At 34.3% G+C, this 27128-nt stretch overlaps 1 protein-coding gene across 1 annotated transcript in view; it reads right to left on the minus strand.

Annotated features, from left to right (window-relative positions):
• Positions 1-6685: 6685 nt before the first annotated feature.
• Positions 6686-27128, minus strand: part of tspearb (thrombospondin-type laminin G domain and EAR repeats b) — a 47747-nt gene continuing 27304 nt past the window's right edge. The window contains exons 9-12 of the mRNA XM_006636644.3: positions 24975-25204; positions 13226-13404; positions 11163-11264; positions 6686-7388 (exon numbers count right to left, since the gene is read on the minus strand). Coding sequence (XP_006636707.3) covers positions 7235-7388; positions 11163-11264; positions 13226-13404; positions 24975-25204 — 665 coding nt within the window. The 3' untranslated portion in view covers positions 6686-7234. The remainder of the gene's footprint in view (positions 7389-11162; positions 11265-13225; positions 13405-24974; positions 25205-27128) is intronic.

The following is a 27128-nucleotide window of genomic DNA, read 5'->3' on the forward strand; positions in this document are numbered from 1 at the left end:
TCTAAAAAAGGACAGGGCCAGTCCGGTGGTTATAAATACTTTTGTGGGAGCACTTTTCCTTTCTTCTTAATAAATACAGAAAACAGACAAGTCTTCTCATTATGTGGATCACCGGTCTTCTTCTTTATCTCTCAGCTGTCAGCTCTTCAAGGTATTTCCAGAAGCTGAGTCAGTTCGGCTCATTCATCTCTTTCTGTCTGTTTTTTTCACCCCCCCTTGGAGTCTATGCTTCTTTGCACAATGTCCTGCTGCTTGGTTTCCTCATACACATTCCACTTCTTAATGATTGCCTTCACAGTGCTCAAAGGGATTTAAAGCATTTTGGAATTTATATCATACCTTTATCCTGATCTGTGCTTTTTTACAACTTTATCTCTGAGTTGTTTCAAAAGCTCCTTTGCTGTCAAGTTTGAAACTTTGTTTGAAATTCACTACCTGACTGAGTGACCTTACACAGAATGTATTCTGATATGATATTATTATTGCACACAAACAGAGGCAACAGCTATTTCTGTGTATCATTAAGGTGATTTTGTGAAAATAAATAAATTTTGGTTTGCCACAACAACTTTGAATACATATGCAATCATGACCATTTTACGCTGATATACCGAAACATTTTTTTTCTTTTTTCTTTTTGCTTTAAATTTGAGGTATAGAAAAGAGGTGTATAAAACTGATATTAATTGATACTGTATTTTAAAGTGTCATAACTTCAAGCTTTCAAAGGTCTGTGCAATGGTCTGAATGTATTTACAATGCACTGAATGTGTATACTGTACTGTATATCCAAGTGAAAAGTATGATAGTATGCCCTTCCTCAGCCTACAGCTTGAGACAATAAGCAGAATGACATACTTAGTACAGGAATAGAGCTCTTTCTGGGTACTCTCATTCTTTTCTGACTCTTCCCCAAAGTAAAAAAAAATAGTTCTTTAGTTCTCAGAAGATAGAATATCAGGGATCTTTTGATATTAAATATACAAAGAGAATCTAACTTTCTTTTACCATGACTCTCAAAATCTCATTAATCACACAATACTTAAATGTACAACAAGTGAGATTGTTGGCTAGAAAAACATCAGTAAAGAATCATCTACCTCCGTGTTATTGAATGTTTTGCCCATTATATTGTTTGATTAATTGTTGATTAATTGTTATTTAACTCATCAATTCAAACTTACAGAATTAACTGATAACTGAGAACAGAGGAACTGATTTTATCAAAGAGCTGCATTGGGAGGTTCCGTATTTGAGAACCTGACGTGCAGATGATGTCACCCTCCTATAACTATGGAACTGATACTTTCAGAAAATTAAAAAAATGTAGATATCTGATTTCACTTAGTAACAAAAACATTAGTTCTGTACAGACTAGAAAAAAAATCTATTGGGTATCAGACTTTAAAATACAATATTTTCATGCACAGGGAGGTTATGCTCAATTTCCACAAACAGTTATATGGAATTTTCATGAATGTCAGAATGTCAGCAGATGCTGTACAACAAATATTTTGTCAGCCTATAGGTTTGCTTGAAACTACAGGTTCATGTGGATTACTAACCAAAATTTGGGAATCCTAACTGAAAGTGCAATAGTCTAGAACTGAACCCTGAAGGCAGGACTACAAGCTGCCAAAAGACAACCATTAAATGCAGCCAAGTGGAAATCTCAGTCAAGAGTACAGTATGACTATTCCTAATGAATTGTGATTAATGGATCCTGTTTAGCACAAAATTCTGAGAGCCTTAGAGGCCACCAGAATTAATGTATCCTTTTTTGTTGTTGTTCTGTGGACTGTATACTCCAGAAATTCTGAATAGCATTAATCTCTGAGGATAATATGAAAACTAGCACAATATATCAACATTATCAGTGTTAGTAAAAAATCTACTTGGCAGACCTGCATAAAAGTGCAGTCACTTTTATGAAAGAGTTGTTCTGTGGCTCTCTCATCACATTAAGTAGTATTTGAATGCACAGTACTGTATATCTCACCTCACAAAGCAAGGGAAATTTCTTTTAAATTGATTGTACAACTACTATTTTTTTCCAAAATCTGTACATCATCTTTTCATGTTTCTAGAGTAGATTAGGTTGGCAGGAAGTAGTTTTGTGTTCTCTTTTCAATAATCTTTATTTCACTCTTTGAATCTCATCTCATCCGCTCAAGTACAGACAATAAGTAATGGTTTAGCAGTGCCGTCTAAAGATCCTGTTATTTTTTTTTTATTACAATGATGACAGATTATACAGATCTAATTAATTAATTATTACAAATGTATTTTGAAAAATTATATTAAGTACAGCACTTTCTAGGAAATATCATTTTATTTGCCTTCTATTTTATTACTTTTTATTTATGATAAAATCTTATTTGTGATATCTATTGGTTACTAGGATATTCTAGGTCATTCTTGATTTATTTTAAAGGAAGTGTATAAAATAATGTTATTATCATTATGATGATGCACTTATACTGATAAATAGCAGTACTTGGGTTGGCAATGGTCTTAAAAATGATGATCCACACTAATTATTTGTATTTTTACATTTCAAAAAGCAGAGAGAGGGAACAGATGTTTTGTAACCAAAGTGATTTTATAGCCCTGTTGCTCTAAGAAGGAATATGACCTTAATCTATTCATTGATTTGAGTGAAAGATGTTCATCTTGCTGTTTTTTCCTGGCAGTGCTTCTTTTGTGTTAGAGAAATTTGGTCTCCCTCTCTTGGCCATTTTTAGTAATGAATTACCAGTCTCATTTCCTCAGTCTGCAGATTTTAGACACAAATATTTTTTTTCTCCGTAAGAAATGCATGTTGGTCTGCAACACAGTGCATATGTTCCTGTAATTATCTGAGACTAAATAAGGTCAGAAAACCTAAAACAATAAATTTCTTCATTTCTCCTACTGTACATTGTCTTGTTTACAATAGCTGTAGAGATGTCCACCAGGGGGCATACAGTGCATTCCTAGGGTGCAAAGATCTGTTGGACAACGCTGTTATTAACATTTGGTGTGCACTGTCATTGTTAGTTGGAATGTGTGTGCAAATGTGCTCAAAGTGTAGTTTTCTCAATACAAATCTCCAAATAAGCAAGTGAAGTGAACGTAAGTATAAAATACTCAAAAGAGTGTTGTGAGTGTGAAATATTATCATGCTCTGAGAAAAACTTAACAGCAACTACATCCCTTTTAACAGGGTTTCTGGAGAAGTCAATAAGTATCTGATTACTTTTACATAAAGACATTTTTGATATTGCTATTTTGTCTATATACAGTACTGTATCATATTATTAAGCATTTCTCATTACAAAAACATTTGTACTGTATGTTTCATAAGATCTGACTTTTTATATCTCAGCACTAATTAAATACAGTAACTTGCTTTGATACTGTACGTTTTGTTTTTGGAGAAGCATGTTTCATTTTAAATTTCTTTTTATAATGTATTGAAAAAATATATTTTCCTTAGTGTACTACAATGAAGCTGATCACACATTTCAGAGGTATTTTTCTTGATTAAATAGGTGACAATGACACTATACAACAGAGCATGAACTGACATTATGGTCAGTTCCTACATCTTTGATAAATTGCCCAAAAAATACATTTTATGTCCAGTTTTTTTATCTGGCTTTTTAAGTATTCTTTTTAAATTTGTGTAAAATATTTTTTCAAAGTATGTTTTGCTTATAAATTATTAACTTCTCTTAACTTACAGAAAAAACAGTACAATACAGTTTTAAAGATAACGTTTATTAAGATAAATTAATATGAAATTCACCCATGTTTTTTTAGAAAAATAAGCTTAGGGATTTAATCATACACAGGATAAAATAGTTCCACACTTTACAATAAATCACAAGTTTCGAAATCCAGCTGAATAAAGTAATACATGAAGAATATTTATTAACTGAGAGAGAGACATACTGTAAACAAGATTAAACACAGGTTCTGCATTGTGTGTTCACCACATTATCTTTGATAATATCAGTTCTAACAAAATGATTATCATAGGCTTCAATTTGTGAATTTTGTGAAAAATGTTTTTCACATTTGTGTTTTTCAGAAAACAACAAACATAGCTAATAGATTTGTGAAACAGTATACAAACACAGCAGGTTAAGACAGTAGCAGCAGCACTGGTGAAAGGTGGTGAAAGCTTATATTTTATTATATATTAAAAGATTATATTATATATTGAAAAATTTGAAAAAGCAAACAATGATATTAGGTTCAGTACACATTACTGCATTTGTAATGTCTCTCAGTCATATCTTAGTATATGTGACATCTGTTATTAAGTGAGTTGTTATGTTGGTAGTATATATACACTGAAACATTTTTGTTTACTTCATTTGCAGGAGGTCAATATTTGTGCACAACCCTTGAATTCTCCACATATCACAACCTGTGCTGTAAATTGCTCTGGATAAGGGCAAATAATATGTAAAAAACTAATGAATTATCTATCTTATCAAAATTAAAAATGAAGACTGAATTTCTAAAGTGTTTCAGTATGAAAACATATGCACAGAGTGAAGCTTATGTACAGTTCCAATCTGTATTGTATTTACAAACCTGGTATCCTTTGGTACTAAAACAAAAGCTTAATAAAAATGTTCTAATGTGAAGTATAAGGTTGTGATCATCAGTTCATTATATCCATTTTAATATACTTTTTAGTAGCATTAACACAAACCGAACACACATATGAACTTTATGAGCCAATTTATATTAAAATTATATTGTATACAGACATGGTTAAGAAATTGTTTTAAAACATATTACAAGCTGTACATATTGGATCTAAATAAATATAAATATTTTTATATTGTATGCTTTCCTATGTGATCTCAATTATTATCCTTTTAATAGTTCCTAAAATAATTACTATACAATTGTATTTGAACTGTTGTAAATTGCCACTTCAAAACAGATGGCTTATATATTCTATAATGAGGAACTGTGAGAGTAGGTAATTTCAATTATCAATTGTGGAAAAAAAACATATACCTCTAAATAAATGCTGCATATAGTTATAATCTTAAATATACTTCAGTGTTTGTTTGTTTTTTTTAAAGCATGTTAGAAGAAAACTACAATATAGTTTAAGTACAGTCTTCAGCTTCAGAAATTATTTAATATTATTTTACAGAACAGACTGTAAAGGTCTTAAAGGGTTTACAAATTTCAGACTAGCTTACAAAAACAAAAAAAAAAACAGATCTATGATTTAGATCTCCAGCTTCTTGTTCCCAAAAAGGCTGACAGAAATCATATAAATGTCAGCCTAGTTTGGCCTAGAGAACAATTACAACTCTCCTTCTCCAAATACCCTAGAAACATACTGAGCAAGAGAGAAGTCAGAGCTTACACACAAGAAGAATAAAGCTCTTACAGTAGTTCTGAAGCTACATATCCCATTGAGCTTATTGAAGGTTGGTTTCTAAACATCTAGCATCTTCTTCCGGAAAAATGTAACAGTAAACCTTGTTTTAAAATTGCAAGGCAAGGGTAAATGGAGTAAAGGATGGTACTGTAGGAACATGATTCAACACAGGATAACAATATAAAAAACAATAGAAATTAATACATTTCATAAACTCCATCAGAAGCATTTCAGTAGAGACATTTCTTTGTTAAAGAGAAATACAAAGATTTTATGTAATTTTTGTTGCTACATTAATGAATGTCTTCAAACAGATATAGCACCAACATTTCAAGTGTTCAAAACAACAGCCTGCAAAGACATTGAAAATGTACGAGACGGCCTATAGCACCAAAGTAAAAATATTCTCTGCAATCTTATATTATACCTTCTTTTTTATATCAGCCACAGGCTTTTGAATTATTTATTTTTTCTGGGGGGAGTAAACAGTGCATATCATTTAATATAATAGAAATGACAACACGGCTAAGACGGTAGTATTTGTTTGGGTAAGTTTAGTCTTTGGTCTAGCAATTGAGTTTCAAATCTAATACATACAGTATTGATTGTCTCAGTTCTGTGGAATGCTCCTAAATAATTTTAAAATTCTTCATGGAAGTTTCAGTCCCCCTTTGTGATTGAAGCTAGATTTCTGGCAAAAAAAGAAAAACAAATGATAGAACCATTCCAGAAAAGTTTTTAAAATCTTAAAATTCTCTTCATTTTCTCACTCTAATTTGACATTATCTGTTTATTTACACATTCCATGACTATTTACAACTCAGTTGTAAATCCACTCATAAATAAGATTAGTAAGTCAGACTCACAATTATAAAACTTCTTTGGAGTAGCAACCTTGTAAAACACAGCTTAAGTGTTTGGAATAATGCTTTAATGTAATTGGTTGATTTTCTGTTAAGTTTTGTACTATCAGTGTTCCCTTTGTCTGCATTATACTGTAGATTCACTAGCTGCCATATTATTGCAGTGCATTAAGTCACCGGATAAACATATTACAAAGTATTTCAGGCGGGTAGCTGCGTCAGCATGCGTAGGCTGCAAAGGAACAAGTAATAGGTTTATTCCATGCTGAAAAAAAGAAGAAAGAAAACACAACGTTTCAGCTGTAGAGCTGCCTCCAGATTTGAGGTTCTTCTCACACCGGAAGAAGGCTCCATGGCCGAAACATTGTGTTTTCTTTCTTCTTTTTTTCAGCATGGAATAAACCTATTACTTGTTCATATTACAAAGTATGTCAAGTCTCAACTCTGAAAATCGTGTCATTCTCTGGAATTAGTCTTAAAGTTCATATTAATAAAACTATATTAATTTTTAGTTATTACATGTACTTAAAAGATAATTCTGAAACTTTTACTGTGACTGATAACTCAGAATATATCAACTGTAGCTTTGCAGAACATTTTCATTGTAGTCACAGTCCCTTCAGCTAGCCCATCTGAACTTTCCCTCTGCTCTCATCCCTGAGTTTATAGTAGTAGCATTTTAACCCAAATATACAATAATATTGACTTTTATTTGCAAGTTAGTAATTAAGTTTCTTCTATCTGTACATGTACAGTACACTTCATCACTTACTCAATATGTTAAGAAAAGTTGTTCATTTTCAGCCGATCATATTTCTTATATTGTTTCATCCATTTTCTAGGCTGTTGGAGGCAGGCATAAGATTAATGAGCAAAGTAGGCTCCTATGGAATGTAATGGCTCTTACATCCACAGTGTTGTGTTTAAGTAATTCATACTTCTGGCCTTGTACTGAATAAACATCTTGTGTAGTTTAGTACGTTTTCAGCTTGAGGACCTTTGAGCGAGGCTCTTTAGCACTGGAATATATGAGATAGGAGCCTTCTGTGGAACTGAAGTATTCCCAGTCTTTGCATCCAAAGGTTGGAAGTCTGTGTACTGGAACAAACCCCTCATAGCCTTGCCACCTGTCAGGGATACAGCAGGCCATTAATACAATTTAATACATTAATTGGAGCCATAAAGTATCATTTAAAGAGCCAAATATGTAACCCATGAAATTCACTGTAGCAGTGACTCCTAGATAATAAGCACACAGTTGTGCAGTAGATATAGGTCACATTGTATTTACGATATAAGAAATAGACGTATAATATGTACACGTTATACAGTATGCTGTATAGTATAGAGTATGTAACTTGAACATTAGCATTTATAAACATGCCACACAAAAGAGCCTTAGTGCCCTTGTATGGAAAATATAAATATATTGATGACTGAGGGTGCAGTAGGAAATCTCACTAGAATTTGTTAATATCCATGTTTCCCCACATAAAGGGAAAGCTACTCATATAACTAGTATAATTAGTGCATTGCAAAACTATTCCCTCCCCTGCAAAGTACATTTTGTTGATGTCTGAGCTTGTAATCAAGAAACAAATTTTAAAAATAGGACTTCATATTGAGAATATTGAGAATCCACTCAACTAACACAGCTAAAAACAGCTGGAAGTATGTAAATAAATTACATGAACGCGCAACATTACTGTAATACTCTCTGACAGTGTGTAATCACACATCAGACTAAAGGTACCTCTATAAATTTGTGCACACTGATATAAAATTTCATGCCACAGCTCACAAAGTGACATGACAAATCAACCATGAAAACCTGGAAGCTTTCAAGACAAATGAGGGATAAAGTGATAGAGAGGTACAGATCAAGAGGTTACTTATTCTTTTGAATACAGTGAAGTTCATTATTACGAAGTGGAATATGCACCCACCACCCTGACACTACCTAGATCAGGCCTCCCTCCCAAATTGAACAGCTGAGCAAACAAAAAAAACTGAAACTGGCAAGCCAACAAAGAATTTGAAAGATTTGCAAAGTTCTTTGTCTGAGATGGAAATTATTTTATGTATATCTTTACCCTGTCCCGATTGTCATTCCTCCTCTTAAGGGCGCTCCGACCCTTTCCTATTTTAGTTAATTATGTGCACCTGCCACTTGTTTTGTGTCCCATTATATAAGCCTGGTGCTCTCGCTTTTCCTGGCTCTGCATTGGAAGATGGACGCCCGGAAGCCCACTTGCCAGCAAGTCCTGGAGTCACCTGAAAGCATAGGTTTCGGTCTGGAGCACGGGGCACCTGGCCCCGTTACTGTTTTTATCCTCCTGGTTCCCTGTCCCTGTGCCTGTTCCAGATCCCGTTCTGGTTTTAATCTTGTCTGTCTCGGATTCGATCTCCAAGCTCCTGGACCCTGGACTGCACCCCGGTTTCCCCTTTCGACTACCTTAGGACTTGTTCCCCTGCACCACGCCACCCCCGAGCACCAGATCACAGCCGTCACGCCCCCCTGTCTGTCATCCCATCCGGCTCCTGCTGTGTTTCCCTTGAAGTCTTATTCCAGTCATTTCCGGATTATATCGTCATCTTAGGGTCCAAAATACGTACTACTCGGGAGTGAGGACCAGCTCCCTTGACATACCCTGATTCTTACACAAATCTCTGTATGGATGAGTGGCAAGAAAAAGGGTTTTACTGCAAAGGACTTATCTTTTGTACAACACAGTGGCACAGTGGTTAACACTGCTGCCTGGTGCATGTTTGTGGTTGTGTCTATTTGTATTTGTTTTTGTGCCATTGATGGACTAGCGTTCAATCCAGAGTGTATCCCACCTGTGCCCTTTGCTTGCCAGAATAAGCTCCAGCTCGCACGCAACCCTGAATTAAACGGTTAGGAAATGGATAGACTCATCTAAAATTTCATTATTTGATAAACCCTTCTGCCAATGCAGAGCTTTTGATCTAAACACAAAGTGTTACACATAACCCCAGTTGTTAAGTATGGTGGCAGCAGCATTTTATGGGGATTTTTCTCATCAGCAGGGACTCAAAATCTTGTCAGGAATGATAAAAAATATATATGGTGCAAAATACAAGCAAATCCTAGTGAACATCAGGCTTCCGTGACACAATAATCTTAAATTGGGTAAAAACTTTTCAATTTAGAACTTCCACAGTTCGAAAGGACTATGAACCAAAGCACAAGACTGAAGCTACACTGAATTGCTCAATGAATGTTCTTTAGTGGCCCAGTAAAAGTCCTTAATTTAATTAGAGCAATAAAGACCCTATGGGTAGCCTGGGCTCAGGTGGTCAGACGATGTCGGGTAGAAACCTATGCCCTCAGGCCGCGAAGGAGACGACCTGGTGCTAGGCAGGTCTCAAGACATCCAATCCCTCAATGCTGACCGAGGAAGAAAGGGTGACCTGGAAATATACTGTATAGCCCCACACAAAGACACACTAGAAGGACAACCAAAGCACAGGGGTCTAGGAACAGGACAAAGTAGGAGCGCCCTCTAGCTGCAGAGGGCGTGACAGGCTTCATAACTGCAGTCCTCCAACTACTGTATGTTCAACAGACTTGTCAAAACTGGAGCAATTTTGGTAGAGCTGGTAGAAACATATCCAGTATCAATGTGCTATCCTATACATCCTATATATCCTATCATATCCTTTTTGTTTCTAAGATGTACATTATTTAACTTGTTGTTGTTGCTGCTGCTGTTGGTGTTTCTTAAATCTCTTTGTATTCTTTGTATTGGAGCATACATGCAAATACGCATTTCATTGCACTTCTGCATATGAAAATAAGCTGAACTGAATATACTGATAGAAGTAATTGCAGCCAAAGTTGTTTCCATCAAGTACTAATGTAAGGGGGCTAAATAAATCAATACGTTTCTTTTTTGTATATTTTCTTTGCAGATTTTACTTTATTCAACCTCCTTCACATTTAACAATGTTTAATTTGATCCCTATAGTTTTAAATAAAAAAAATAAAATGTAAAAAAACACGTGTTTGCCTAAATGTGACATTGACAGGATGTGAATACTTTTGCAAGGAACCGTAACGCCTTCAAGATACTTATTCTCAGAGTTGTCAGACAGCAGGTTGGGTTACAGTGACACATTTGTCAATTTGTCATACCCACAGCTTGGTGTATATTTCCTGTATGTGAAGTACAGCAGTCTTTCTGCTTTAAAATTACATTACAATGCCAAATCCGATCAAGATTGTGATTAAAAGGTTACATATGTTGTAGTTGTGTTTTTTTTTGTTGTTGTTGTTGCAAATATAGAGTTTGGCTATTTTGTTAAGAATTGTTAATAATAATTATGAAATGACCAAACAAGCTTAAGTAAATTCCACTAAATGTTTAGACAAATTATTTTTGTAGAAAGAAAATCCCTGGTGGTACACATAGAGAAATGTTTTTGTTTTTTTACTGATGTACTTTCTGTGCTGGTACTTTCAGACAGGTGGTAACTGAGGCAGGCTGAATGCCTTTTTAAAAAGATTTATTTTCCCTTTACAGGCTGAGACAGGTTGTAGACCCCTTTCAATTCCTGAGTAATGTGCCTACAAACACTTTGAAGAGACACTTAAATATAACATCCCAGTAACTAAATTGTTCTTTTCTAAGACATTTTGTATGTCTTCATATGAACTAGATTATTTTTTGTCTTACAATTTTCTTAAAAGTGATTTACTTTGACAATAAATAGATGAAAAATGTATCTAATGAACATGTAAAATATCATTTAAATACAGTTACAAAATATTACAACTTTGGATGTTACAGTAAGTGTACCATTCCATTAAAGTATGCAATTACTAGGTTTCAAGTTCTTAAATTATGAATAATTTGTAACATAGCTATACTCCTTACCTGTATATAACACTGTTTACAGAGAAGGATGTCCCATCAAATGAATTTGCTACAACCAGGAACTTGTCTTCTCCTAGTGTAAAGAATTCCCAATCAACAGCACTAATCCAAAAGAAAAAATAAACTGTTATAGATGGTTTCCTGTTGTTCCATTCATTAACAGCTCATTCTTATTTAAGTAGATATGTAACAAGATAACATATCACAGAATTTCCAATTGCTCTATTAATGTTACCTATTACAGAGCCTTCAGCATTACAAATATCACTTTCAATCATTTTTACATTTCAGTTTTGTTTTCAGCAACCGTAAAAAGCTTCTAGTGTAAATGAAAAATTGCCTTAGGTTAGGAATTCACTGAGGCCTTTCTTCTTTTTTAGTATTATATAATCTTCATTTTGTACAGTTTTAAAAAGGTAGAATATGCTGCTTTATTTTTTCTCACTAAAGTTGATGAGGCATCTTATTAATAGCTATTTAATGCTGTAGGAAATAATCATGTACTACAGTTTTTTCCTCAAGATATGGACTTCTATGAAAATCTACAAAGTTTTGTACAAAGAAAAAGAAAGGAGGGTAAAGGAACAGAGTAGTGCATTGTATTTAAAATTATTTTTGTCATTATTTTTAATTTTACATTTTCTTTTTAATTTCTGTTTTCTGAATGTATTTTGTAAATACTTTTTAAAATCATTATAAATGGACTTGAAAGCTATTATTTTCACATTTGTACCAGGGCTGGAAACAGCAGTTTTCTCAGTCATGTAAAAAAATCGCACATTCAGGGTGAATTGGGCATGATTTGATTGAGCACTACCTTATAACTGAGATAGACTAATAGAATATTCCCAAATGATAAGAGCATTTATGAGGTGAAATGAGCCACTACAGCATCTTAACTGTCAGTAATAAATCTTGAATTCTTGTGTGTTCATCTATTTATCCATCCTTAACTGCGTGAGTTCAAGCTGAACATTTATAGAAAAACAGTCTGGAAGGAATAATTGGTCACACTTTCTCTTAACAGTTATGAGACTGTTATTAATATTGGAGACGGACTGCATTGAATTTATAGATTCATCTTTTGTATGTAGTCACTGCCAGACAAAATGCTGTCCAGCAAACTTCCCAGCTTACCTGTACAGTAATGTTACCAGCTATGTTACTAATTATTCACATTAAGTTTAACATTTAGAAATGTCAGAATTTTGCTTTGTTTTTAGGTTTCTACCATGTTGTTTAAGCACTTTATTGAAAGACAAAAATCATTTTGAGACTCATGTCATTTATAATTTAATGAAAAGAAAATTTCAGAATTGTTTTAATTACTGATACTGAAATATGTTGTTTTCCTTTGTTTTGTAGTATAATGACTGTATAATTGCAAAAGATAATGCAAATGTCTTTGTTCCTCCTCTATCTCCACTTTAAAGGTTACTGAGTTCACAAAACCACAGGATCTAAACATAAATTACCATTGAATTTATAATAAAACAAAGTCTGCATAGTTAACATATTTAATGTGATTTACTATTAATTTTTTTGACAGCAACTATACAACAAGTAAGTCATGGCAAGTCACTGTCAGTGCAGTTCATTTTGTGTCTCATCATATACAGTACTCTGTCTTATTAATTATTATTCTAGTCAGTCCAGGGTAATTTTGTTTGTTTTTGTAATAAATCATGAACTTATCTGAAAGTGACATGTTGTGGTTGTGGCTGAATATGTGCCTTAAGTTTTTGTTTTGTTTGTTTAATATGTTTATACAAATATCTGGGATTTTATTGAAAATTAAGCAAATCATTGCTTGGAAGTTGTCTAGAACAAGAACCAATTCTTCAAAATAATTTTTTAGAATTTTGGAAATAGTGGATTTCTAAGTTGTTGGGAAGCCAAAATTAGATTTACAAAGTCAATGCTGTATGCACGGTGGAAGTTTCTTTTTAATGTACCCAAAAGCTTGTCTGTGTGCATTGAAATAATATGTCTTTTATTTACCACTCAAGAAAGCCCTTTCAATTTTGCACTTGTATTGAAGAAGAAAGTCCACAATAGCTTACCTGTAGGTTGTAATGTCCTGAAATTTGACGAAAAGCTGTGCAGTCATGTTGAGCTCATAGATGGTCGAGTTGATGGCATAAGAACCAGGTCCAGCCTCATCATATTTCTGACTGTTGGCCACAGCAAGAAAGATTCTGTCCCCAATCTTGAAGACCTCCCAGTCAGTAGCTCCATCAGTCTGTACAAGTAAGGACAAATGCATCAAAAGGTGCTTCTAATTTTGTAAGAAGGAAACTACAATGATGATTAAGACAAATAACAATAAGCTAGTAAAAATCAGAACCTACATTTTCAAAGTCATAACTTAATATGATAAAACATAATATGATTAACAGGTAATCCATTAGAATTGAAATCATGTAATCAGTTTGCTTGATTAGGTTAAGGAGCTTCATATCAGATGAAATATCTTGTGTCAGCATTTGGATAAATGCAGCAGACTTATAATTGAAAGGTTATGGGTTAAATCCTAGGTGGGGCACTTCTGTTGTATCCTTGAGCAAAGTTCCTCACTCAAGTAAATTGCCATAGTGCCCACATGTCTGGGTACAAATGTATGTTGGTTTGGTTTTTGAAAGTGTCTGCCAAAATAAATCAATTATAATAAAATTACAGTAGATTGAAGCTCATTCATTATGACAGAGAGCATGAGCCAAGATCTTAGTCACACCTAATGAGAGATATGTGTTTTAGTAATCACTTCATCTAATCTAAATTTACTAATAAACCAAAAATGACTTTGCTTTTTCCACAACCTTCATTGCAACCATGGAAATTCCCATATAGGCCCAAGCTGTTCTTTTTATAGCTTTGTGGCTTTCAGGTTGCTAAACCATTTTTGTTTATATGTACACAGGGTAAGTGATTAAGTCTGTATTCGAACATTAATTACACCTTTTGCAAACTTACAGTATCAGATTGATATTGAAACATCTTTCTATTTTTAAATTCAGATTTATTCTCAAAATGTACCGTACTGTATATGACAGCCACCTGTCTTCCAAACACATACAGTGTCACAGATTTTTCCCAAAATAATAGCATTGCCAGACGTGTATTCACACCTTAATATTGTTTTTAATGTGATTTCTGATAATCAATTTATCTCAGACAACAAATTTGAGATATTCCAAACATTAAATTCTGAACAGGTATCATAAAGCTCACAAAATACCCTATAACATTTTCATCTTAAATGAAATGAACATGCTCCTTGTCCGAATTTAAAATGCGAATCACTTTGGAATTGTAATTTTTACTCCTGTATAATAATTAGCAATCTGAGGAATTAGTTTTAGAGTCTCCATGTATCCCCACACCTACTGTATCTATAACACCTCTTAAGCCTTAACACTTCTCTTCCAGTTGTTGCCAGAGTGTTTAGTTCTTATCCCGTGCCAACTTCCACTTCTCAACTGCCCTGTCTTTTGTTCTCCCATGCTTCCTTAACTGCCAATTTCCCTCTTCCTCTCACACCTGAAGAAGGCTCCACAGCCAAAACGTTGTGTCTCTTTTCTTTTCCTTTCAGCGTGGAATTAACCTTTACCTGTTTCTATCAAGCCTATTTAGTTAAAATTAGCAATGCCCAGAGCTACATAAACTAATACCAAACAGTCCACCAAAGCCTTTTTCACACCTTTTCATCTTCAGCTACTGCCTTGGCTTACATTTCCCCAAGTAAAGGGTATCTTTATTAGTTGTCTTATAAATCTTTACACCTAGATGTTTCTTCTTGCCCTCAAAGTGAATATACTGTAGATCAATAAGAATGAAAACATAAGTCTGAAAATATTAAAGAGTTCTTTGGGACATCCCGTTTGAAAGATGACAAAGTTCTTATCTACAAGAATCCATCTACACAAACAAAGAAGTAATAATTCAATAAGGAGAATCTGTGTGATATATGGCCTGATCCATCTTTTTATATTGCATTGCTTGTTCCTTCATGCCCCCTCGCTGAACCTAAAAGATTAAGAGCTTTTGGAGAAATGTGTGTGATTAAACAGAAAACTCTTATACAAATAAAACACAGGACAAGATATTTGTCACATAGAAAACTGGAGACCATGGACAGCTACTGAGCTGGGGTATACTGTATATCTGGGCTCTTGGATTGCTGATAGAAATAATACATTGATAACAGTTCTGTACTTCTGTATTATTTACTATAGATTTAGATTGTCTATTACAGTATATGTAGCTATGGGATAGAATTAACAAAGTTGTTTTTATCTTTTATTTTGCCTAATTTATTTATGATTACATTTTTTTTCAAGTTTGAAATCTGCTTTTTCAACAATCTATGAAGTATTTCCAAACTTTACTGGATAAACTGAGCAGAACTCCTGTAATTTAACCTGAGCAGAAATCCTGTAATCATGGATGTAAGGATGGTGGCTATCTCTTCTATCATACTCTAAAGCTGCCACAGCTTTGGAAACTAATAGAAAAGCATTGTTCAATGGAAACAATTTTCAGTTAAAAAATATATTTCATCACCACAAAAGGCTAGTTTTATATTTTCATCAGTTTTTATGTCTAATTCCTTGCATGAAGACTCCTCACTCAATGCAGTAGAGTAATACTCACCAGTAGATGGATACTGCATGCAATATGAAGACTGTTCCCTGACCAAAACAGCATTGTTATTAATTTTTCTTCAAATGTTAACACTGCATTCACACTACAGGATTATGAATGTCATCTAAATATTTATCATAAAAATATATATTGAACATGAAGTTTATTAAAAATAAATAGCACCATGGTATTAAGCCAAAGAACACATTAAGCAAAGAACACATAACCTAAGAATTGCATGAATGTTTTTATGGAAAGGGCAAGGGAGGTAGCTGAGCTTCACCTACAGTAGGATTAGCATGGGTGCTGTCCCATCTTGACTTCCTTACTTCGATGATCTGGAACAATTACCATTGTTTAGCTATATTTAGGTGTTATTGGGCCATGAGGCAAGTACACTTGAAGGAATCCACAGATGACCAAAAGGAGTCTCAATAATTTACTCAGGTTAAACAAAAGAACTGTAAAATCATTAAGACAGCCATTGCAAAGTATAAAGATCCAACAGTGATAGAGCCATTCCTAGTGAGGTCAAGTTGGAATCTACAGAAATGGACCATAGCATAAAAACAGGAACACACACAGTAAAATAGATAAAGAGAAAGATAAGGAGGACAAGGACAGGAAAAAAGAACATCATCATCATCCATCATCCTTCTCTTCATTAAAAGCTTGTGCCATGAGAGAGCTCCTCCTTGAAATTAAACCAGATTCAGTTGTGGTATTATTAATGCTGAAAGAGTACTGGACTCTGAGCTTTATTATAGACCAAGGTTTGCCATCTTATTTATTTTATGAAATTCTAATTTCCTTCTCTGTGGATCTTCATGCTAAAACATCTCTCCTGTTTTAGTGTTGTTTTTATGTGGATTGGGGAAATTGGTTCCTATTCATGTGTGAGTATCTGTATAGAGAAAGAGATTTACTGTAGTCTTGGTTACGATCCATTTTGTTTATTAGGACACCGTTTCTCTATCTTAACTCTTGTTAAAGTAGTTTATGTGTTAATATTAAATGAATAGAAATGCTGGACATTTTGCTTTTATAAACATTAGGGCTCTGAAACTGAATTATAAATATTAGTGAATAGTGTAACTGTTGTTCTTAGTATGACTGGTTTATGTTGTGTAGCATTGTGTGTGTACAGTATATACGTACCTGCATAATGTTATAAAATTATTGTTGTCTAGGGATGTTTTTTACTCTATTGACAAACTGTGCCTGTGAATAAAGGACAGACCTGCTATAAGACATGCTGTAATCCCTGCCCTTACTGGGTGAAATGATTAATATTTGTTATTATTTGTTAGCATATCAAGCTGGTGTCAGAACCTGATTTTTATATTAATTTAATAACTTCCTTTTTTTAATTTTATCACAACCCCCAATATGTAACAATATAAAATGTAAAATTCTTGAGAATTTAAGTAATATTTATTATGAAAAGAAATTAATCTATTGACATGCTTTGGCTACCCCGCTGTTGAGTATTTTATATTTCCAAAATATAAAAGCATATATTAGCAGCCTTAGAAAATACCTGTAGCTTCATGTGGTATTAAACTAATTAAATGAAATATTCTATGTCCAGTCTGTATCCTGTCTATGTCTTCTCTGTGATATCCTAATTATACCCCTTAGCAAGAAGCTAGGTGGCAGTCATAAACTCAAGACTAATTGACAGTTCTAACTTACCATAAACCTATTAATCTGACTAATTATTACTTTCAGGTGCTGCTTTCAACAATGAAGGGTATATTAGGAAATGAGTAAGTCTGAACTTACTTACAGAAAGGGAAAGTTCAAAGGGATAAAGGTCTGCATAGTATCAGCGTTCAAGTGTGATAAGAGTGAATCTTATATCATGAAGTATGAATGTGAAGAAGCATTCCTAAATGAGAGACAGTGCAACACAATATATAACCTAGAATATTAAATGTAATTCTATGTGACACAAACTGATGTCAAATAAATACATTTTGCTAAAATTTGCCTTGTAATCCTTAATGAAACACAAACATATATTATCTCTTCCTTCCTTGTGCAGTGTCAAGTTTTGACAAGATGAACTGATTGCATAAAAGCTGATTTTTCAATGAGTAGGAGGTTAATAGATCCACAACTCTGAGGTCATGTCTGGTGGTTGCTGACTAATTTTGCCCCTTTCCCCTCATCATGAAGACAGTGTCATTTTTTAAAATCCATTTATGGAACCTATACCTAATACAATTCATAAATCACTCTGATCAGACTACAAACAGATTCCATTTAGACATACAACACAGAACAAACGTGTATTCAAACATTTGGTAACTGCAATGATAAAATATTAAATTTTAAAATGGAAATACATCGTTTCTGGTTTTATGAGAATATTTACGGATTCTAAAAGGGCTTTATTACCAATTTCCCCATTTGTTCCTAATCAACTTCACTGCTGTTGTGGATTTGTAAGCTGTAATAATGCAATAGCTTGATTTTTTTAATCTTTGGTACAGTGCAAAAAGAAAACACAGAAAGATGTACCCTCATTGAGAATTATTCTTTGCAATCACTTGCCTAAGATTAATAACATTTTTGTTCTATAAAACATACACCATTAAGTCCCAAAATCTTTAGTGAAAAGAAGATAAATCCTGATGTTCAGTAGGCATTGTGCTTTCAGATAAATACATTTTAAACACCAAAACAATTATTAAAAAGATTACTAGCTCTGGAATGAAAATCAGTCACACGAAAAAATGAAAGTTTTTAAGCTATTAAGCCATGCTCATACTGCTTTTTTAACCCATTTTCCAGGGGAGACAAAGCACATTCACCTTTGACACAAATCGTAGAGCAGAAACATATAAGAATGTAATTATTTGATCCTTCATAATTATAACTTCATGGAACAAAACTGATTTCACCTCTGGGCAGCATAAAGGTTTTAAGCAAAACTTGTTAAGTTCTGCTTCTAATCTATAAAAAATAGCATATATGCAAACACCCACCCATCATCTCCACAGGGTATGTTTGAGTTTCCCATATTGAATGTGGTTGGAAGATATTTAAAGTATCTGAATGTTTTTTGCGTCTTCATTATATGAATCGTATAGTACATGGTAAATTTTCTGTAAATGACAGCACATAAAATATGTTAATAATTTTGTAAACTCAAGCACTGTTGTTAAACCTGAAACTCCACAGAAGAAACAGGTGTCCAGATTTACTATTAATTAATAATTTATCTGACTGAGGTGATTATTAAGAACTACTTACTGTACATTTACACCTGTTGGCATTTATAGAGGTTATCATTTTACAGAGCAATTTGGTAAGCAATTTGCTTAAGGTGTCCCCTTCAGTGGTTGTGTCCAGGACCCCTGTGGTTAGGCTTCTGGACCTGTAACCATTGCTCCACACTACTGCCCGTGTGGTCAGTAAGCGTGTGCCTGGTATTGAAGACATCAGCCACAGTGATTGGTGGTCAGCCAGTCTACACACAGATCATGCCACATTGCTTAATACAACAGAATTAGGAAAACTCAATAATGTCCATCAGTTATTTTACACTCACATGTACAAAGGTCAGGTACAGAACCCTTGTGTCTGTTTTTATCACTACCCTAACTGAGCTATCTGTTCATCTGTTAAATTCAACTGAAACCTGTGTTCATTCATTTTCCTTATTAAAGTTAAAGCTTTTTTCAGCTTTGAATCTTTTGTGATTTAAATGTACTCCTTTTTGAAAAAGTCTCCAAAACAAAAAAAAACTAATAACAATGAAGAGACGTGATGAAACAAACATCTAGATACAGTAAATGGATTTGATTTAGTTGTATAACTGAAAAAAAGAAAGATACATTGAAAATAGTTGAGGCAAAGTTTCACCTTGATCAGGTTTCTTAAAATATTTTCCCTAGAATTTATGGAATGAAATGAATCACATTTATAATAAAAACTTAATATAAATACAGGCAAGGGAACCTGTTCCACCTGAGTTCATTTCAGCTCATTAAGCTCAGTCCACTTAGTTTTTACCTAGTTGGTTATTTTGATAAATCCCTACAGATGACTAGCCCGTTATTCCCTCATATAAGCAGATACATTTAGAAAATTGCTAGTGATAATTGTTCACTACTAGGGTTATGGCAAAGGTAATAGCGATGGTAAGTGGAACATACTATGTTCCGTTGTACATATTGTAATTTAACAAGTTAAGTTTTCTTACCTAATTTTTAAAGAAATTTGAAAGGACAATTGAACCATCATTTCTCTCTCTCTCTCTCTCTCTCTCTCTCTCTCTCTCTCTCACACACACACACACTCACTCTAATCAAGTATAGATCTCTTTTGTAAAACCAGCTACTGAAATACATACTGTAAGTAAATTAATTTAGTTGTCAGTTACACTATGAATTTCAACATGCAATGAAATGTTAGGATCAGTGCTTCACTAACAGTGGATTCACAGGTCTAACACATGTGAGGCCAGTTGTCTACAAGTGCAATAAGATTTGGTCAAATAAATTCCTAAATGTAAAGTAGACAAAATTGTTAAAGAGGATCAGCTATGGTGAAAAGGGCATTTGGTGAGCATTGATACGCTTTGTGTGGCTATGTGAAACATAGGTAGCTGCCATTTTTTCTCCTCCTTCCATAAGCCTGGTCAGTACCTGGATGGGAGACCTCATGGGAAAAAATAAGGTTGCTGCTGGAAGAGGTGTTAGTGGGGCCAGCAGGGGGCGCTCACCCTGCAGTCTGTGTGGGTCCTAATGCCCCTGTATAGTGACAGGGACACTATACCGTAAAACAGGCGCCGTCCTTCAGATGAGACATAAAACCGAGGTCCTGACTCTCTGTGGTCATTAAAAATCCCAGGGCGTTTCTCGAAAAGAGTAGGGGTGTAACCCCGGCGTCCTGGCCAAATTTCCCATTGGTACTTACCAATCATGGCATCCTTAAAATCCCCAACTATGAATTGGCTTCATCACTCTGTTCTCCTCCCCACTGATAGCTGATGTGTGGTGAGTGTACTGGCACACTATGGCTGCCGTTGCATCATCCAGGTGGATGCTGCACATTGGTGGTGGAGGAGAGTTCCCATTTCCTAAAGCGTTAAAGCACTTTGAGTAGAGTGTCCAGAGAAGTGCTATATAAATTTAAGCTACTATTATTATTTGGTGTAAACACCATCGGCAGCAATTTCAGATTGGTAAGATTAGGATTAGTAGGACTCAGGTCAGGATTATGACTGGGCCACTCAAAGACTTTGTTGTGATGGGTCCCCGTAAGAATTTAACCACTTTTGTATGGTCCATTGTAGAACAACTCTCCTCATAAGCAGTCTTCATACCAAAATCATCCAAAGTGTTTGTTATGGGCACTTTGTTAAGGGCTATATGTACAGTATTTAACACATATTTGCTAAGAGGAGTAAAATACAGAATTAAATTGCAATTAATTGCAATAAATCATAACAAGTGATTTCTTTCAAGATGACATCTTGTACTGAGATTTCTAACTCTCAGAAGAAATAATGCTAGTACCATATTTGTATTGAATTCTTTAAGTATAAGGCCCAGGTTCTGTCTCTCTTTTTTGTGGGTGGGGTAGGTTTGTCTGCACATAGGAAAATGTGATATTTTTTAACTGCATTTAGTGGGAGAGAGATCTAATTAACAGAGTTGTTAAACCAGAATTAAAACCAAGACTGATATTCTGCTTTTTCGTTCAAACCACCGGAAAACCCACAGCAGCACACCGGGATTCATTTGGAATCGTAGAGCATCTAAGTAAGTCTGAGGGCCCATGTCTTGAGCCTGACAAAGCTAGACATCGAACTAGACATAATGTAGGAATGGATAAACCTGACTCGCCCAAACTTGATTTGAATATTATAGATGCAGTTAGTTTTGTCAGTAAAAAAAGTCATCTTTTCCATGTGATCTGTGTCCGTCTAGATTCACCAGATTGGATAACGGAGACAGATGAAAAAGAGTGGTCACTAGGATGCACCCAGAAGCTATGACCTGAACTAGACCGACTTAAGCAAAAAGAGATTAACCAGATTTTATATTTCACCAGGATTTATATAGAGAGAGAAGGGAAGAAAGAAAGATCCTTGCAGGAAAAATATACAGTATATGACAGAATGTTTGTTTTTGTCATAGTCCTAATAAATTCTAATACATTATCAGTGCTTAAGAGAAGCATGAATGGCAAAGGAAGATAAAATTAGAATTTCCTTTTAATCTCTAGAAAATGTCTAGAAACAGTATGTCATGTTAATTCATGACTAAAATGTAGTATGCAAAAACTCAGTGGATTCACCTTGCTACAACTGAAGTGATACAATTATAGATATAAAGCCTCCCATTATCAGAAAAGCACTTTCTGGTGAAGGATATAGCAAACAATACCATAAGCATGGGATGGCAGGATTATATGCTAGTAATGTGGGAGGAAATTGGAGCACCTAGAGAATACTCAGTGCTCAGATACCTGCTTGTTTATTAGAATATGCTTTACATTCAAATGCTTAGGACAAATCAGCAGTCTCAGTTTATTTCTATACCAATAAACTAAACAAACTTTATGTAGATAGTTCCCTTGAAATAGGAAGGCCTCTGCCAGTATCTTGAAGTCTTTCCTTAGGGCTAAACATTTCTTGACTGGAAAATTTGGTTTTGATATTGTCTGACTGTTGACTCATTAAATTGTCAAGTAGAAATCAGGTTTTGCTCAGGGTTTGCATAACTTCTTTTTTTTTATTAGTGCTAAAATCAAATGAAAAATATATTCTAGCAGTAGTAAGAAAAGATTAATGTGTAATTTGTATCTTTATTATTTTGATTTCAGATTCTCTTTGCTTATATAGTAGCACCGGTTTCCTGAATAGCTTTATTTTTAAAGGAAGGATTCACAATTAATTCCTTTACAGATAACAAAATTGCATTTGAGTTGTTTCCATTGTATTATAATGTATATTAGCTAAACCATTTATCCTACCTTTTGAGAACAACAATGAGAATCACTATATTTGTAAGATTTTTTGTTTTGTTTTTTGTTGTTAGTTTCCTTTTATTTCCTTTTGTATAAAAGCTTTATTTCAAAGCTGGAAATCCAGCAGTTCATTCTTTTCCAATTCTAATCATTTCTTTTGGGCAATATTACACTAAATGAGTTTAGCATACTTCTATATATGTTTGGTTAGTTTTTAAGTCAATTGTACAACTTGACTCATAAATTGCTTTTAATTTTATTAGGACTATTGTCAGTTTTTTTAAAAGAAAAATGAAGATCTAAAGTCTTAAACAGCCTTTAGAGACTTTTAAATAAATATCCTAATAATGATTAGTGTATTTTAATTAGGAAAAAAGGTGTAAAAACAAGGTGGTAGAAATTTCTTGGGAATAAGATTCTGTGTCATTTTAGTATAAATGTATTATTTAGTCAATATTTGGTATTAAAGTATTATTTAGTAATACATTACTGCATTTCTCATGTTGAAATTGTTCAGCTGTGTTGTTTATGTCATAGCACCATTTGCCATAGATAATTGCAAATGGACACCTGAGTCTATATACAGTATTCAATCTTAAAACCCCCAGAAAAAACAAATGAGGTTTTTCCATAAGCTTCGGAAAATAAATAGGTGACAAAGCATTTTAAACTATACAGAAATGTTCTTCCTGGATCGGAAATTGTAGGAACGCCTACAGCTAACAATTTCTAAATCAGTTTTTTTATGAAAGTGGCAATTATGGTATTAGAGGGCCCCTTTAGGGAATCAAGATTCCACTGACTATGGGACACACTGCATAACAGTTTTTACATTCAACAAACTTTTAAAAACAAAGTGAGGTTTTGAGATTTGTACCAAAATGTCAATTGAAGCATCAATCTTAAGCAATTGCCTGTTAAGATGATATTTTTGTGTGTCAACTGCTTTACAGGCTCTATTGAAGAGATAATATTAACATCTATTTTTCCCAAGGTTTTTCAGACAATAAGTGCAAACTGCTTCAAGCATCTACCCATATAGCCCTTAAAAGAGTCAAATGACTACATTCAGCATTAAGGTGTTCTAGTATCACACTAATAACGATTGTTAATCAGTCCCAAAATATGAATAATTTGTTATTAATCTCAGAAATAAGCAGTTGTATGGGTGGAAATCAGATGCTAACTGTTATCTCAGAAACGACCAAACTGACCTGTACAACCCTAGACAGGGATGTACAGTAGCCCACTGTGCTAGAAGGCACCCCTTTGCTTCCCTTTTGCTGTATAATGACTAATGAAAGTCAAAGAGAGGGCATTTTTATCATGCATTACAAGACCTGATCCATATGCATGTACTGCAAGTATAATAAAAATGAGGATAGTGTGTGTCTGAGACTCCTAACATTGAAATTTGGGTTACTATGCAGGTTATTGTACATACAAAATACAGTATAGATACAGTACTGTACAATATAGTTTATGATAATGTGTATCGTACAAATGAGATCTTTAATCCACTTAATCCACAGTACGTAATCTAAATCATATAATCTAACCTTATCCTACAGCAGAGGTCAAGCCTTATCCTTCTACATGGTTTTAAGACAAATGTAAAAAGATAGAAATACTGCCAATTGCATTGTCACATCACTTCCAATTATCAGTTATCCAAAACATGGTCACAGTGGCCCTGTGCCTATGCCAGTAAGCATTGGGAGCAAGGCGGGATACACCCTGGACAGTACACCAGAACATCACAAGACACACACTGACACAAACAAACTCACACGATTTGATAGAAGCCAGTTAACCTACCAGCACGTCTTTGGAATGTTAATTGTGTTTGTGAGAGGAAAACCGGAGCATGTGGAGGAAACACATGCAAAAACAGGGAGAATACCATGCAGATAGTACCCCAGGAATTGAACCCGGGACCCAGCAGTACAATACTGCTCCACCATGCCAGTCACGTTTCCAATATATTATCCATATTTCATATAGCTATATTTAACTATAGAACATATTGTACACTTACTATGAATGATTAATAAACAGGTCTCTGTTTAACATATGAAGCAAGCTGTTTCTAAAAGACCTTGTGTTGTATGATAAATGGAGAATACAGAAAAGGAATCAATTAAAAATAAATCATTCTTATATAAAAAGCTCTAAACTCACGGTAATCGACTGAAAATGTTGAAACTTCCCACCAAACCAGACATAAATTTTCGAATCTATGTGAGTAGATATCCCATTGAAGGTGTTTGCCACAGCCAGAAAGGAGAAAGGCCCGACAGTGAAAAACTCCCAGTCATAGGCTCCAGATGTAGAGATGGTCTGGTTGGCTTCGAAGAGCTGGGTAGCTGGGTTCCACTTATAAATGACACTCTGTATGTTGTGATTGTCTCCTGCAAGGTAAAGTGGATACTGGAGCTGTAAAACAATTCACTCAATTTGCACACCTAGTAATTCTCATTAATCCCTTGAGTATTATTTCTGCACATACAGAAAAGCAAAAGAAAACAAGGCATTTTAATTTCAATTTCATTTTAATTAGATTTATCCTCACAATACACTATTGTTCACTCTGTCAGATGTTCCAACTCTACATACTGTATATTCATATACAGTGTATAATATAAATAAAATGTACATATTAATCTTAAGGACATAAGAATATGCAACGTTACACTGCTGAATTCAGCACTGCTGAACCTTAAATTTTGAGAGGTCCCAGGGTATCTGACTCAACAACAAGGCTCTACATTCCTTTCTATGCATTGATTATCTTTCCCGTAAACTTCCCCTGAAGTTCTTATGCTCTGGTTTCTGACCCCACCAGAAAACCTTCTAGTAAAAATCTTGTTTCTTAAACTTCAGGCTGATTTCACCTTGAATGTCATTTTATATACTGTATATATATATATTTATATATAATAGACGTTTTAAACTTAATTGAACTTTCCTTTTTTTTTCTTGATGTTTTTATTTTACTTTCATCTTAGGTCATACATGGTCACAACTGACAAAAGTAACATTTAACCAAGGTCTACCTTTCAGAAACTGATCCTTAGAAACTAAGGTTTTGTTTATCATAAACAAGATTTGAGATCCCCATCACAATGTTTCTGCCTATATCTCTAAAAATCTTCCATAACAAGCATGGAAATATATATTTCATATATTTCTATATTTTAATAGATAATATAAATATGTTTCCTGTACTGAAAGACTAAGCTTCAGTTTAGTGTTGTAAATACAGTAATGCTTCTGTAAACCATCAGTGAGATAAAGTACAAACCTATAGCTGGAGTTCACAAACTGTACATTCTGGTGAGAGTTGTATCATGTCAGATAATTCACAGGAAAGCACAGAACACAAGGTGGAATTGAGAGCACTGACATTCTGGTGAGGGTTGTATCATTGCCAGATAATTCACAGGAAAGCACAGGACACAGAATACATGACTTCCAAAACCAATACTAGTCTGCATTTCTTTCTTGCCAATTTTCTGAAATTATCAGGGATATTCAATTTAAATTGTAAATTTTCAAAGCACTATAACTTCTTTAAAGATTTCTACCAGTAGGAAGACCTACTAAATGAACATTTAAGGCAGACATTTTGGGTGAGAATGTCACTTATGTGATCTAATTTAAGTTTATGGGTCCTTACAGCTTCCTTGCCATTCTTTAGTGTTGTCTTTAATGTTAAAGCCAAACAATAGGATATCATATTTCCACTGAAAACAAAACGCAGAAAGTCATTTGCCTTTACCTCTTGATAATGTACTGGATGTTTTTATTTTAAAGATTTATTGTTTCAGTGCTACAGTCTGGATTTAAAAGTAAGGCCTTGCTTTTGAAAATACTTTCATCGTTTCATAAGCCTGCTTTATATCCTCCAGCTCTGAGTCTGTCTGCTTCTCTCTCTCACACACATGCCTCCCTCACCCCACCCCCAACACCTCACACACCCCAGTCTCAGCTCCTGGTTCCCAGGCTGTCTGGGCAGGCAGTTGTTGGAACAGGTTTACGTTTGGCTGGCGCTGTGCCAACCCTCTGCAGGTGCACAGACTGTGCTTCTGGGCTGTAAGATCCCATGAAGGCTCTTTATGTCATCTTTGTTCTTTGATCAACAAAAAGATGCATTTTTAACTCCCCAGACAGAAGAAGAGCACTATACACATGGAAGGGGCTGAGAAGTGGAAAAATGAGGAATAAAAGCTTAAACACAAATGGCACATACTGTACTAATAATGGTTAGGCTTTTACCTTAGTTGATGGCTCGTTAACAGACATGAAAAAGGCTGTACTATATTTTCTTGATAT

The sequence above is a fragment of the Lepisosteus oculatus genome, chromosome 12, assembly GCF_040954835.1.
Source record: "Lepisosteus oculatus isolate fLepOcu1 chromosome 12, fLepOcu1.hap2, whole genome shotgun sequence".
In the NCBI taxonomy this organism is placed as follows: Eukaryota; Metazoa; Chordata; class Actinopteri; order Semionotiformes; family Lepisosteidae; genus Lepisosteus; species Lepisosteus oculatus.